This window comes from Chaetomium tenue (assembly GCF_020726465.1).
Source record: "Chaetomium tenue strain MPI-SDFR-AT-0079 chromosome Unknown F5144scaffold_2, whole genome shotgun sequence".
NCBI lineage: Eukaryota > Fungi > Ascomycota > Sordariomycetes > Sordariales > Chaetomiaceae > Chaetomium > Chaetomium tenue.
The window spans coordinates 2482289-2496343 of NW_027117330.1; the positions used below are offsets into that span (position 1 = coordinate 2482289).

The 14055-nt window shown below is 54.6% G+C and overlaps 4 protein-coding genes across 4 annotated transcripts; 1 reads left to right on the forward strand and 3 right to left on the reverse strand.

Moving 5' to 3' along the window:
- Positions 1-609: 609 nt before the first annotated feature.
- Positions 610-3934, reverse strand: F5144DRAFT_641492 (uncharacterized protein; the record flags this gene model as incomplete). The annotated part of the gene is made up of 2 exons (XM_066792769.1): positions 610-1450; positions 2411-3934. 2 exons carry the CDS (start codon positions 3932-3934, stop codon positions 953-955), a joined length of 2022 nt encoding a protein of 673 aa, XP_066646498.1. The 3' UTR covers positions 610-952.
- A 1345-nt stretch (positions 3935-5279) lies between these two features.
- F5144DRAFT_117317 (WD40-repeat-containing domain protein) lies at positions 5280-7236 on the reverse strand. The gene is made up of 5 exons (XM_066782187.1): positions 6946-7236; positions 6836-6889; positions 6732-6783; positions 6157-6675; positions 5280-6104 (listed from the first exon to the last, which is right to left on the reverse strand). Exons 1-5 carry the CDS (start codon positions 6977-6979, stop codon positions 5438-5440), a joined length of 1326 nt encoding a protein of 441 aa, XP_066646499.1. The 5' UTR covers positions 6980-7236; the 3' UTR covers positions 5280-5437.
- A 143-nt stretch (positions 7237-7379) lies between these two features.
- On the forward strand, positions 7380-12592 carry F5144DRAFT_562096 (XRN 5'-3' exonuclease N-terminus-domain-containing protein). Its single transcript, XM_066788294.1, has 4 exons — positions 7380-7834; positions 7893-7986; positions 8059-8365; positions 8428-12592. Exons 1-4 carry the CDS (start codon positions 7830-7832, stop codon positions 12285-12287), a joined length of 4266 nt encoding a protein of 1421 aa, XP_066646500.1. The 5' UTR covers positions 7380-7829; the 3' UTR covers positions 12288-12592.
- F5144DRAFT_562097 (signal peptidase subunit-domain-containing protein) lies at positions 12593-13815 on the reverse strand. The gene is made up of 3 exons (XM_066788295.1): positions 13452-13815; positions 13061-13360; positions 12593-12987 (listed from the first exon to the last, which is right to left on the reverse strand). The coding sequence occupies exons 1-3, from the start codon at positions 13595-13597 to the stop codon at positions 12738-12740; spliced, it is 696 nt and encodes a 231-aa protein (XP_066646501.1). The 5' UTR covers positions 13598-13815; the 3' UTR covers positions 12593-12737.
- Between the last annotated feature and the right edge of the window lie 240 nt (positions 13816-14055).

Sequence of the window (14055 nt, forward strand, 5' to 3'; positions counted from 1 at the left end):
TGCCCTATTTCTGTGTGTTAATCTTGTCCTCTTTTCTATTTTCCTTTTCTTTTCCCGTTTCCTCATATCTTCAACTAGTATGCTCCAGATTGAGGTCTTTTCTTTTCGAGGACAAAAAGTGTGTTGGAAGGGGGGGTCGGTCAGCGGGAGTAAAGCGGAACATCAGGGGGCGAAGGGGTGTTGGTTTCGGACTGGAAGGGGGGGAGGTCATTATTTTTCTCGTTGACGTTGATGTGTTTAAAGTTATTTCAACTTTTTATTCTTCGATTTTGTCTCTATATGCTCGAGTCGACTGTCACATATCCTTGGCCCCCTACCATCAGGATCCCCTAAGCTATCCCTGAGTTAGGACCCCGTCAACAGACTGTGTTGGGTCTATCCATTCCTCAAGGAAGATCATGCTGGGTACGGAACGTTGATACGGGGAGGGGCAAGATGATGGCGGCTCCAAACGTTGTCGTGTTAGGCTCTTCGCAGCTGTAGCACTGAGTGCGTTTGTCACTTCCTTCTTTCAGTCGGCCTATCATTGAGCGGCCCCACGTATAAGGTGAGGTGGCGATATGTTTTAATAGCACTTATATTTGACCTTGCGATACTGCCTCCTTGCGGTGCCTACTAGGCACATTTGCTATGTTATTGACTTGGTCTCAGCTGATATGTCTTAGTAGTACCACCCACTATATGTTACAGTCACAATGCAACATATCTTAGGAAGTAAGTAATGAAGAACCAGACTCAACGCCGGGATATGGTGTAGCGATCCCTACTACGGATAATTGGAAAGTATGTACAACCGGTGGCGGTGGTCTACCAACCAGTGACAACCAAACGAAAACCAACCATTAGCCACCAACCTTGACGCCCCAATGCCCAAACAAAAACGGACATCCTTTTCCATGACGCCCTCAAAAACCACTTGACCTATTGAAATACTTTGAACCAGCTAACTCATCTACCACGGCCGGAACCAATCCCTCAACTTCTTCGTGCGAGCATCCTCGCCGACATCTTCATCCACCACGTACTGGGCGAGGTCAAGCCCGTCGGTGCCCTGCGCCTCGGCCATCTGCTGAGTGACCTGCTGGTAGCCATCCGGAGCCTGACCAACCTGTAGGCCGCCCATGAGCAAGGTGATATCGTCCTCCTCCTCATCCTCCTCATCCTGCCCTCCGTCATCAAACTCATCCATCATCTCCATATCGTCATCCCCCACATCCTCTTCCGTCTTATCCCCATCCTCCTCCTCCCGCTCCACCACCTGGCCCGCTTCCATAACAAAAGCACTCGGATTCCTCAAAAATTCATCCCAGTCCAGATCCAGCTCCTCCTCCTCCTCAGCACCACCCCCCATCAACATCATCATACTATCCCTATCCTCCCCCTGCAACCGGAGCCTCTTCCCACCCCCAACCCCACCCCACCCATCATCCACATCCACATCCCCATCCCCCTCCCCATACCCAACATCAGGATACTCCACATCCGCCTGCGCCAGCAACATCTCGTCGATGTTCTCCGGCAGCCCCATCGGCGGCGGGTCGAGCAGCAGCGTCGGGTCTACGTTGTAGATGGGCACGGGCGGGAGATCGTACTCGTCTTCGATTTCGTAGTCGTCTTCGTACTCGGTTTCTGTTTCGTAGTCGGTTTCGGTCGCGTCGTCGTCGATGGCGGTGGCTGAGGTTGAGGTTTCAACTTCTGCTGTTGTGGCTGCGGCTGCTGATGCTGGTTGGGCTTGGTCTTGGGTTTGGGTGGGGGGGTGTTGGTCGTGGTCGTGGTCGTGGTCGTGGTCGGAGCCGTCGTCGTCGGATGAGCCCAGGTCGGAGTCGTCGCGGAAGGACCGTGGTGGGAGGAAGGAGTTGATGATGCGGGTGACTTCGGAGGCGGGGATTTGGTCGAGGACGAGGTCTTCGTCGGGGATGGTTGAGGGGTCGTCTGGGTCGAGGGGTGTGGGATGAGGCTGCGCTGGGCGGAAGGTGAGGTTGGGGTGGCTTTGGGTTGTTGTCGGTGGGCGTGCGCTGCTGCTGGCTGGGCTGTCGCCGTCGTCGTCAACGTCCATTGTGTCGGGGTTGGTGTCCGAGTCGGAGTCGGAACCGGGGTCGGTGTAGTTGCTAGCGAGTCTGAGACGCCGGGGCCGGGCGAACTGGGCGAGGCGATTTTCTAGCTCGGTGGTAGTTGGGTCGAGGAGCTTGTATTTGGCTTTGAGCTTTTTGGTGCTCATCACCTCGGTGGTTAGCTTGGCTAGTTTGGCCCAGGCTATGTCGAGTTTCCATCGTGCGCCGTCAAGCTCTTTGGCCTCGTCCATCTCCTCTTGTTCCGCCTCTAGTATCATCGCCTTTTCTTCCTCTGTCAGTGCCTTCCACCGCGCTTTGCGGGCGTGTTTGGGCTGCCACATGCCCTGCTCAAACGGGACGTTGCCACAGCCGGAATGGATGAGTTCGTGTTTCAGTGGTGTCCACCCCTTACACGCTGGCGGTAGGTCATCATCGCTCATGTACATCTCTTCTAGACTCGGCACCAGGCTGTTGCCCGTGTTGAAATCGACATGGCCATAGATCATCATCTCTTCCACGCAAACATCGAGATCGAGTTGGCGGCGGGCAGACTCGAGTGGTATCAACTCATCTGGACGCATCAAGTGGTCTGGCCCGGTACCCCATCCTTCAAAGTGGATGACGCCTAGCCGGTCGATATCTACACCATTCACCGCCGGAAGATTTTCGTCCTGAAGCTGATCGGGGCCTACGTCGTAGCGGAGCTTGAGCTGGCGGATCTCTGCTCCCGTGCGGTATTTTAGGCCGCGTAGAAGAGCCCAGAGGGGTGACAGGCCGCGTTGTCCTAGCATGAGACGCATGAGCATGGTCGACTGTGGGCCGAAAACGGGGTCGTTGAAGGCGAGGATCAGTTTGACCATGAAGAGCTGGGCGATATAGAGATCCTCGTTGCTAAAAAAGTCCGGGTTGTTTAGCAGCATCATGCGCGCCTGTGTTGTCGCAGCGTCCATGATGAGCCAAATCTTCTTGAGGGTCTGATGGGAGCCCTCGGGCAGGCGATGGCCCCTCCGTGCCAGACAGGCGATAATGTCCCGGACTCGGATCTCACGGTTGACAGTCATCTGTAGCCAGAGCAGACCAGGAATCAATCGTATCTCGCCTTCGTTGCCGTTCAGGGGTAGCTGGCCCTCGACCTTCGCCTGGCCTGGCTGGGTCTTGCTCATCTCCTGATCATTAGCTGTCACGGGACGACGGCAAGGATCTGGAATAAACCAGCGGCAGTAGACGGGGCTGGAGTAGATGCGCGCGGCGGTGGGCGCCATGTGGCTCGCCCACGCGAAGATGCTGCTGCGCATGTGTTCGTTGATGGTGTAGTGGAAGCTTTTGCTGACGCTGTAAAGGTGGACGATGTCTAATGGCCGCATGTGCTTGCACACCTCGACGATGAGCTCGGTGCAGCTACACAGAGAGGCGAGCAGGTCGAAACGGTCCTTCTTTGGAGGTTGACTCAGTGCATGCCACTTGGTAGTGGCCTGCTTCATCATGTGAATGCGCTGTCGGGCGATCTGGCGAAACTCGGCAAGGGCAAACATGTCGGCTTTTTGTAGACCACCTTCGGCGAGCATAGCCTGCCATATTTGCTCAAATTCTTTCTCGTCGTCCTCTTCCGTCCCACCGTTGTTACAGTCATTCTCGGTCTCGTTGCCCTCCTCCCCATCTTCATCCTCATAGATTTTGCGTGCCGAGTGATTGAGTCTGGCCCGTTTAAATGAATGAGAGGGCGTTCTGTTCATATGATGGACGATTTGTTGTACGTTGGGCCTGATGCCTCTGGCCTCGATCTCTTCGCGAGTCGCATTTGCGCGGGCAGCCCGAGCGAGGGCAAGTCGACGCCGAGCAGCATCTAGACTAGCAGCAGTGCCATTTCCCGAGGGCGCTGACATTATGGCAAAGACTTTTAAAACCGAACTGATTCGAAGAAATGGATGGAATGGAGCCGGGGTTCGTATGCTGCGATTGAGTCGGTAGGGAAGTGAGAATGCGTCGATGTGATGCGACTAACCGATGACACAATCCACGGAGAAAATAAAAAAGAAAAAACTGGGAGAAGTTGAGAATCCATGTGGGCTCGAGTTAATGTAACTGAGATGGCCGCCGTTGTCTGGTTGCTGGTGATGGCCATTTGTGATGGTCATTGATGATGATCATCGACAGTCATTGAAGGATTAGCTAGGACGGCTGTTGATATTGTTGCGTTTCTCCTATTGTCTGTCAGTCAACAATAGCAGCGACAATACTTCGTACAACACAAGTAAAAAGAACAATACTAATCATTCGCCCACCAACCACAATATTATCAGATGAAACCACATGCCCGTTTTTGATTGTCATACGGTTTGCTTGCTTAATGTACTCTGCCACTAGCCCGCCCTTCTTGTTTTGTGTTCCGAGGTTTTCTACATATGTCAGTTAGCAACAACTGCTGATGAATCTGCATTGGTTATCTCACTCTAGGCATAACTTGAGCATAGCAGCTCTTCAGGAAAAACATAGAAAGACTGCCGAGCCTACACAAACAGAATACAACTACACTAGCTGCCATGATCCTTGCCTTTACCGAATAGTTCCTTTTCAGTAGCAGCGTTACTCTGGCGACTGTCTTCTCACCACCTGCCCTGTTGCGTAATCGAGGTTTCCGTTTTCTCTTCCTCCATTCACCTCCATTTTCCCTTCCCCTTGCCCTCCCGGGTCTCTTCCTCCCTCTCTTAATCACTCTCTTCCTCTTCGTCCACCGGAGCAGGGCCTGCAATCTGTTTGGCCCATGCCCTTCTAGTCGTTACATTCGCTAGCTGCGGCTCCGGCTCCTGCTTCCTGTCCTTCTTCCTCTGCTTCCCCACCTTCTCCTTCCCCTCTTTCTTCTCCCCTTGCTTCTCCTCTTGCTTCTCCTCTTGCTTCTCCTCTTGCTTCTCCTCTTGCTTCTCCTCTTGCTTCTCCTCTTGCTTCTCCTCTTGCTTCTCCTTTTCCATTTCTGTTACCATTTCTGTTTCCATTTCTGTTTCCATTTCCGTTTCCATTTCTTTTTCCACTTCTTTTTCCGTTTCTTTCTCCCTCTCCTCTTTCTCCTTTTCCATTTCCTTCTCCTTGTCCGCCTCATTCTCCCTTTCCACTCTCTTCTCCTTATCCACTCTCTTCCCCTTGTCCACCTTCTTCCCCTTGTCCAAACCAATCCACCTAGCCCATTCCTTTCTGGTAATCACATACGCTCCTTGTTGCTGTTCTCTTCTAGACGTCTCCACGGTTGCCTCGGACTTAGACCTGGAACCCGCTTCTCCAGGCCTCGGAAAGGAGCCCGGAGCGACAAAGCCTGACGGCTTCGCAGCGCCGGCCGGTCTCGAACTGGTACCTTGGCCTCCTGTCCGTCGCAACCTTGGATTTTCATCCCCCTTCTAATTGGACGCGTCCATTTCGTTCATCGGCATCTCGATGTCGTCCTGGTTGACGATGGCATCCGCGGCTTTCCAGATTTGGAGTAGGTTGTCTTCGGCGGCGCTGCACACCAGCCAACGGTCGTTGAGGTTCCAGCTAAAGTCGGCTAGGTGGTTGGTGTGTCCGCCGTGCATGAAGAGCAGCTCCGGCGGACCGTCGTCTTGGTCCTCTGGCAGTTGTTCCTCACCCGCACGGCTAAGATCCCAGAAGAGGACCCGCCTGTCGTAGCCCCCGCTGCCTAGGATGCTGATCTCAGTCGGGTGCCACGAGAGCGAAGTCACCGCATCGACGTGTCCCTCGAGTGTATGGATCTTCTGTTTAAGGTTCCTCATATCCCAGATACCGATAGTCTTGTCAGCCGACGCTGTGGCGATCAGAAACTCAGTCCTCGGGTTGAATGATAGCGCGTTGATCGCATCGCTATGGCCGTCACGGGCCACGACGGCCGCCTTCGTGGTATCGGAACGCCGCACGTCAATGATTTGGAGTGTCAGGTCGTCTGACACCGTGCCGATCCAGTGCTTGACCATGGGGTGGTACTGCACGTCATTGACGATGTGGTTGTGGTGTGTGTACTTGCGCGACGGCTTGAGCGTCCTGCTATTCCCCTGAACGGTGTTAAGGTCCCTGCCCTTGTGTTAGTTGCTACCCGCTCGAGAGCCAACGAGGTTTTACATACCAGAGCAGCACTGTCTTGTCTTCACTACCGGTTGCTAGGCACCCCGCCTCGTGGGGGTTCCAACTCAGCCCAAAACCTTCTTCCTTATGGCCGATGAGCTCGATTTGGGGATTCGGTGTGCCCGTGGGTGTCAAGCTATGCTTCGTGCGGTCAAAGATCAAAACCTTGCCGTCTACAGCAAGGGTGGCGATAATGTCGGGGTTCTGCGGCTGGTACCGTGCCTTGTTAACCTCACCGGGGTGATCAATCTTTTGGGTGATGTTGAACTTGATCACGGCAGGCTCCCCTGATGATCCCTTGCCGCCATAGCCACCGATCTCGCCACGCTCCTCGTCATAGTCGCGAGGGTTAGGGTCGGTAAACTTGGGCAGCTCGAGTTCAGCAATCTGCAGATAGTTGGGCTTGCCCTCCGCAGTGTGGGTTCCGATGAGTAGTCTGTGGACTGTGCAATTTTTATCATTCACGTCCTTGACATCCGGGAACCACTGCGTGGTGAGCGTCGGCCACTCTAGCGCCGTGCTTCGAATGCATGTTAGTTTGAATCAACTTGACGTAATCGGTTCGGCCCTCCCCACCTTAGAATCATGTCGTAGAGGAACGGGCTGTTCTTCTTCCATGTTTTGTACTCTGGCTAATATTAGCGAGCGCCTAGTTAATAGGATCTAATACGGACACGTACCCTCATTGATGAGCCTATTCTCCATGTGGGCATCGTCCTGGTCGTCCATGCTGACTGCGCGCAATTAGAATCTTGCCGTCTTCACTAGATTGGAGAATTTGGAGGCATACCATCGACGTCATCCACAACTTCGTTGGGAGCCATTGTGGACGAAACGATAGTTCGCGCAAGATTGAGATTATTTTATTTCGAGGCCGTTTTTGGCCAGAATATTTGTTTGTAGAAAGGTTGTGAAAGGAGGGAATGGAATATCGAAATGTGGCTAGATTTGAAGTCGGGCGTTTGCTCTTTGCAAGAAGCGCGATTCAGAGGACGCGACGTGATCTTTCCTTGATTGATTGAGCTTGCCTGCCGTGCCAGCACTCAGCAGAGTGCACCTTACCAAAGTAAGATTAGCGGGATTTGGTAGGAATGCACAGACCATTTAATCGCCGAGAGCCTCGCTGGTTGTCTGGGGCTCCAGATGCTGATGGTGGCGTGGTGGGGCTGCAAATGGGTGGGGCAATCGGCCAGTAGTCACCGGCCTCAACTTCCCATGCAGCTTTGGGCAAAAGCACCTAGAACCACCAGCGACAACTGATCGCAAGCATCTCCCTTCCGGTATTCTACCGCCGCTTCCTCGCCACATTGTTGTTTCCACAGCGGCCGCTGTTATAGACGAGAAGGTCAACCCGGGGCGTACTGTTCTTTGGTTTGCAGGTCCCAAAACATTTGTCTTTTTGTACTGCTTTATTTCGCCGCTTGCTGCATTCTCCCAGTTTCAGAAAGCCCGGCCATTTTTATTCAGCGCCGGCAGCCATCCCACTCAGCGTTATCCCTTCATCTACAACTTTGGAAGTGCCTAGGCAGTTACAATTCTCTATCGTATCCCCGCGGCCCACTGCCAAAACAGAAGAAGCCAGTGGTATCAGCAACGACAAACCGAATTTCCCAACCCAGAACCTACTACTTCGACAACCGGAAATAGCGCCATCTCGCGCGCCTTACTGTCATCATGGGGTGTGTATTTTCCAGCGAGATCGTCCAGATGCGCCCAGAATGCTAACTAGCTACGTAGTGTTCCGAAGTTCTTCAGATGGCTCTCGGAGCGGTATCCCGCCATCTCGCAGCTCATCGCCGAGAACCGGATTCCCGAGTTCGACTGCCTCTACGTGCGTGAACTTCCTGGCCTCCGATGCCAACGGCGACTTCCCTCTTCCACAGTTTCTGACCGATTTGCGTAGCTGGACATGAATGGTATCATCCACAACTGTACACACAAAGACTCGGATGACGTGCAGTTTCGCCTCAGCGAGGAGGAGATGTTCATCGCCATATTCAACTACATAGAACATCTTTTTGGCAAGATCAAACCCAAGAAGTTGTTTTTCATGGCCATCGATGGCGTGGCCCCGCGCGCAAAGATGAACCAACAACGTGCCCGCCGTTTCCGGACCGCTCTAGAGGCCGAAAAAGCGCGCGACAAGGCCATCAAGGAGGGAAAGGAGCTGCCCAAAGAGGAACCGTTCGACAGCAACTGCATTACACCTGGTATGCCTACCCCCTTCCATAATATCTTGAACTCGGACCAGGCGCTAATTAGTTGACTGCAGGAACTGAGTTTATGGCCAAGCTAACGCAACAGCTCAAGTACTTCATCAACAAGAAAGTATCGGAGGACAGGGACTGGCAACAACCCGAAATTGTGCTCTCTGGCCACGAGGTGCCGGGCGAGGGTGAGCACAAGATCATGGAATACATCCGAAATGCGCGCGCCCAACCCGAGTATAACCCCAATGTCCGACATTGCTTGTACGGGCTAGATGCCGATCTCATCATGCTGGGGCTACTGAGCCACGACCCGCACTTCTGCCTCCTCCGTGAGGAGGTAACGTTCGGCCGCCAAGCAAAACACAAGTCGAAAGAGCTGGAACATCAGAACTTCTATCTGATGCACCTCTGCATTGTCCGAGAGTATCTTGAGCTTGAGTTTCAGGACCTCAAGAAGGAAGGTGTCATGACGTTTCCGTTCGATATGGAAAAGGTCATTGATGACTTCATCCTCATGGCCTTCTTTGTTGGCAACGACTTTCTCCCCAACCTCCCTCACCTTCACATCAACGAGGGCGCCTTGGCGACCATGTTTAGGATATACAAGTCTGTCCTTCCCAAATGCGACGGTTACATCAACGAGAATGGAAAGGTCAATCTTCAAAGGCTTAGCCGCCTGTTAGATGAGCTTGGAAAAGAGGAGTACCGGTTTTTCGAACACGAGAACGAGGACGAGAGCTGGCTGCGAGGCAAACGGATGCTCGAGAATGACGAGACCGAGAAGCTGAGAGCAAAGGCCAAGGGAAAGCTCATCGTCAGCTCTGAACAGAAGGCTCTTTGGAAGCGGACCATTCGCAAGTTTCTCACCAACCGCGGATCTCCGACCTTGGATCTTGGCGCGGGGCTCAACGCCGCAGACCGCAAGTTTATCCAGGATCTCGCCGAAGCCGCGCATTTGGAGTGGGCCACCAAGCCGGATGACGAGGGCCATCGCCACTTGATTCTGTCCTACCCCGCTGGAGATGAGGAGGATGAAGAAGACGAGGAAGCCCAGTCAGCGGTGCTACGGATCGTCAAGAGATATGACAATGCCCAGACCCTTGATCTCACTTCGGCTGACGCCCAGGCTGCTATGGAGGCCAAGTACAAGGAGAAGTTCCAGGAATGGAAGGACGAATACTACGACCAGAAATTCGAGGACTGGACTCCGGACAACAGGGAAGAGGAGGTTCGGAAGCTGACTGAGAACTACGTCCAAGGTCTGCAGTGGGTCCTCTACTACTATTACCGCGGTATCGCCTCGTGGCCCTGGTTCTACGCCTACCACTACTCTCCCATGATCTCAGACGTCGTGAAAGGGCTGAAAGCGGATCTCAACTTCAAGTTGGGTCAGCCTTTCAGGCCCAACGAACAGCTCATGGGCGTCCTGCCGGATCGCAGTAAAAAGATTGTCCCCAAAGTGTACTGGGAGCTTATGACGGACCCCAATTCGCCCATCATCGATTTCTATCCCAGAGACTTCGAGCTGGACATGAACGGCAAGAAGATGGACTGGGAAGCTGTTATCAAGATTCCGTTCATTGAAGAGAAGCGCTTACTATCGGCGATGGCTCCCAAGGATGCCCTTCTCTCCGACGCCGAAAAGGCACGCAACGACTTCGGAGTTCCTCTGAAATTCACCTACTCTGGGGATGTAGACTTTGTCTATCCTTCTTCTCTCGTGGACGTCTTCCCGCCCATCGCCCATTGTCACTGCGTGGAGAACATATTTGATCTCCCTGCTGTGGAGGGGCTGGAGTACCGCGCTGGTCTCACAGACGGCGCCTTGCTCAATATTGAGGCCTTGGCCGGGTTTCCTAGCCTGGCGACGTTGCCGTACGTCGCTAGCCTTGGCTTTCATGGGGTCAACGTCTTCCAGCAAGAGAGCCGGAACGAGAGTATGATCGTCAACCTCCTAGAAACAGAGATGCGGACCAATGTGGAGTCGGCTAAAGTCAAGCTCGGCCAACGCTGCTTCGTTGGCTACCCTTTCTTGCAGGAGGCCAAGATCATCAAAGTCTCGGACGAGCTCTTCGATTACACCCTTGCCGAAGATGGCAGTGGGCAGGTTGTCCCCAGGAACCATATGCCTCGCGAAATCGAGGACTGGTCCAAGAAGGCAGACAGGATCGAGAACTTCTACAGCAAGCGACTGGGAATCCAGATTGGTCCTGTTGAGTCGCTGGTTTCCGTCCACATGCTCAAGGGCCTCGTCAAGACCGACGAGGGCGCCACCGTGAAAGAGTACGGGGAGATCCCTGGCATGGAGACCGAGTACGCCTCTCAGATCATTGTGGACGAAGTTGTCAACGAGGATGAGCGTTTCATTGAGAAAGCCGCTCTCCCTGTCGAGGAGGAATTTCCTCTCAAGTCAGTCGGCTTCTTCCTGGGCGACTTCAACTACGGCCAGCCTTTGGAGGTTGTGGGTTACACGGCCGGGAAAGTCAGCATCTGGCTTGCTGTCTTAGAAAAGCGTGAGCCAGACTTCGCCAAGAGGATCATCCACGATGCTCAAAAGGGTATGCATTATATGCCTTCTTACATGGTGGCCAAGCAATTGGACCTGCACCCCCTTACCCTTAGCAAGATCACCTCATCGTATTTTATCCGGACGGTTGGCGACCTCCGCGTCAACCTTGGTCTCAACCTCAAGTTCGAGGCCAGGAAGCAGAAGGTGCTGGGCTACTCTCGCAAGTCTCAAACTGGCTGGGAGTTTAGCCCCGCCGCTGTGCACTTGATCTTGGAGTACATGACGAAGTTCCCCGACTTCTTTGCTGGGGTCAAACGGAACCCGTCGGGCGCTGAGCTCACCGAGTCGGATCTCTGGACCGACCCCGCCGTCGGCTCTCCCCGAGTCAAGGAAATTGGCAGCTGGCTCAAAACGCTCAAGACCAGCTCCATGGAGCGTGTACCCCTCGATGCCGAGCAGCTCGACTCGGACGTGGTCATGCGGCTCGCCAGCGAAGCAGACAACCTGCAGCTCAGCACGGTTCCTTCTAATCCCAAGAAGATGAACGGCGTGCCGCGCAACGCACTCATGAGACCCGAAGACGCCGAGCACCGCCTCGGTAACCAGCAGTTTGCCCTCGGCGACCGCGTCGTGTACGTCGCGTCTACCGGCAAGGTCCCTATTGCCTACCGTGGCACGGTGGTTGGCATCAGCCGCACGCCCACCGCCAAGCTCCTCGACGTCGTCTTTGACGTCACCTTTATGAGTGGCACCACCCTTGGTGACCGCTGCCCGCCTTTCCGCGGCCAGACAGTGCCCTCGACGGTCCTCCTCAACCTCACCAACCATCAAGTCGTCGCCGGTTCCAAGGCGCAGGTCGCGCGCCAGCCCGTTAGCCCATCGGTTACTACCCTCACGGCACACGGAGGCTACCACATGAACGGCAAGCGCTACCAGGATGCGGCTTCCCCAGCGCCCCTACAAGGCACCTGGCGCGGCGCGCTGGCCGGTGGGGCCCGTGGTGGTGGACGTGGCGGAGGTGGACGCGGCGCGATTCAAGGCAATCTGCCTTACCGTCCGCATTATCAGCAGCAGCAATCGGACGGTCAACATAATCCTATGAATGGGCAAGGCGGCCGTGGCCGTGGTGGAGGCCAGTTCAGAGGTCGTGGCGGCGGCGGCGGCCCCTATAGAGGCCGCGGCGGATACTCTGATGGCGCTGGCTCGGGTGATGGGAATGGAATCGCGCACCCGGCGTCGGCTCCGCCCATTTATGGGGCTGTGCCGCCTCCAGCAATCCTGGATGCGCCGAGCCGTGGACGTGGGCGTGGACGTGGTGGGCGGGGACGGGGCGACGGTCAGGGGTTCAGAGGACGTGGTGGTGGAAGGGGTGGTGCGCAGGGACAAGGCCAGACGGCGGCTCCGCAGAGCTAAATGTCCGGGTTTACCATGTCCGTGTGCGTGAAGTTGGGTTGCGGTGTTTCGGGGTATGGTTGGGAAAAGGGATATGGCTACGGATACGTCACGAGTCCATGCGATGATGAGGCATGATTGATGCTACTGCAGAGGGATGGAGTGCCACAATTTGACTGCGCCCCTCACCTATCACGTATTGTGTAGGGCTTCGGATACCCCTTATTAGTTAGCGGATTGGTGTGATGATAAGAGATGTACGCCATGTCTCACAGGAGAATCTAGAGGGTAGAATAGAATCCATGATATCTCCGAGCCGTATGCCTCCCACGACGTAAAGATGCCCATATTTTTAGGAACCTCATCATCGCTCATGAGCACGAAGAACCGGAGATGGATAAAAACAAGAATTGGATCAGATGGCCAAGTAAATATTTGATTTCTTTTGCGAAGAGGCTTCATTCAGCCTAGCTACCTCGCCGCGCCCGCCTTCTTCTCCTCCTTCTTCTTCTTGATCGCTGGCAACGAAAACTTCTTGCTGAGGTTGTTCTTCAGCGTCTCCCACTTCCCGATATTGACGTCCTGGTTCCACGTCAGGAGGCCCACCCACGGCTGCACGTTGTAGTGCAACCTCAGCACCACGTCGTCCTGCTCGGCGAGCTTGCCGGAGGGATGCGTGATCTGGTACTTGGGGCGCTGGTTCTTGAGGGTGAGTTTCCCACTGTTTTCCAACTATGTTAGTGCTGACTGTACTCGGGGTGTATATAGGGGGGGGGAGAGAGGATCCGACGAACCGGCTCGGATCGATGCTCTTGCCCTCGGCACTGCGCTTCAGCTTCTTCATGCCCACCGGCCCCAGGTTTGCGAGGTGGTCGGCGCTCGGCGCCGTGATGATGCTGTCCCAGATCACGGCCTGGTTGGTCGCGTTCTGTCCGGACCCGGACCCGCCTGCTGACGGCCACTCGGCTGTCACGTACACGAACAGCTGCTTCGTGTTCCAAGTGAAGAGTGTTGAGAGGTCGGCGTCGAGCGAGAACTTGATGATCGCGTATTCTTCCTTCTTGGAGGAGTAGTAGTGGGGGCGGCCGCGGACGCTAAAGGGGGACGGGTCGTCCGTGTTAGTGGGGAGGTCTTGACGACTTGAGGATATGTGGGTCGAGAGGAGGAGGGAGGGTTCGTTCGTACACTTGGACATTGGTGGTTTTGAGAACGCCCACGCTTGGGGTCCGTGGAGAGAGGAGATCAGAGGCGGCGATTATGGCTGCGACGGCGAAGGCGACAGTGGTGAAGAAGCCGAAGGCATTCTGGAGACGGACGACGGAGGAGTACATGGCGGGCGATCGGTAGGGGCTGTTGCGCCCTTGCTCCTCGGTAAATCAGGAAATGGTGGTTGAAATCCCGATCTGAACGAGAAATGGCCAGTGTTACTTGGGCCTTGTCATGGGCCAAAAGTTAAGGTGAGAGGTTGTCGCCAATTTCGCGACAACTCCAATGGAATAGCTTCCGATGTTGGTGTTAGCGATAAAGGCCAGATCGTTAAACATATGCGACAATCGGGGCTTGGTTTGAGGGTCCTGTTGTGGAGTACAGCTTATAAAAGCTTGGCAAATGTGACTGTGTTAAATTAAGGGTTAGGGTCGATCGATCGCCGGGCCCAGACCATTTCCCCCCTGCGGCACTGTGATGTAACTGCCGGTTGTTAAGCTGGATCGACATCTTTCTGCTTGCTTTGCGTCGCCGCTTCCGCCCGGCTCCCCGATCAACAAACCAGACCACACACAATGCGAAT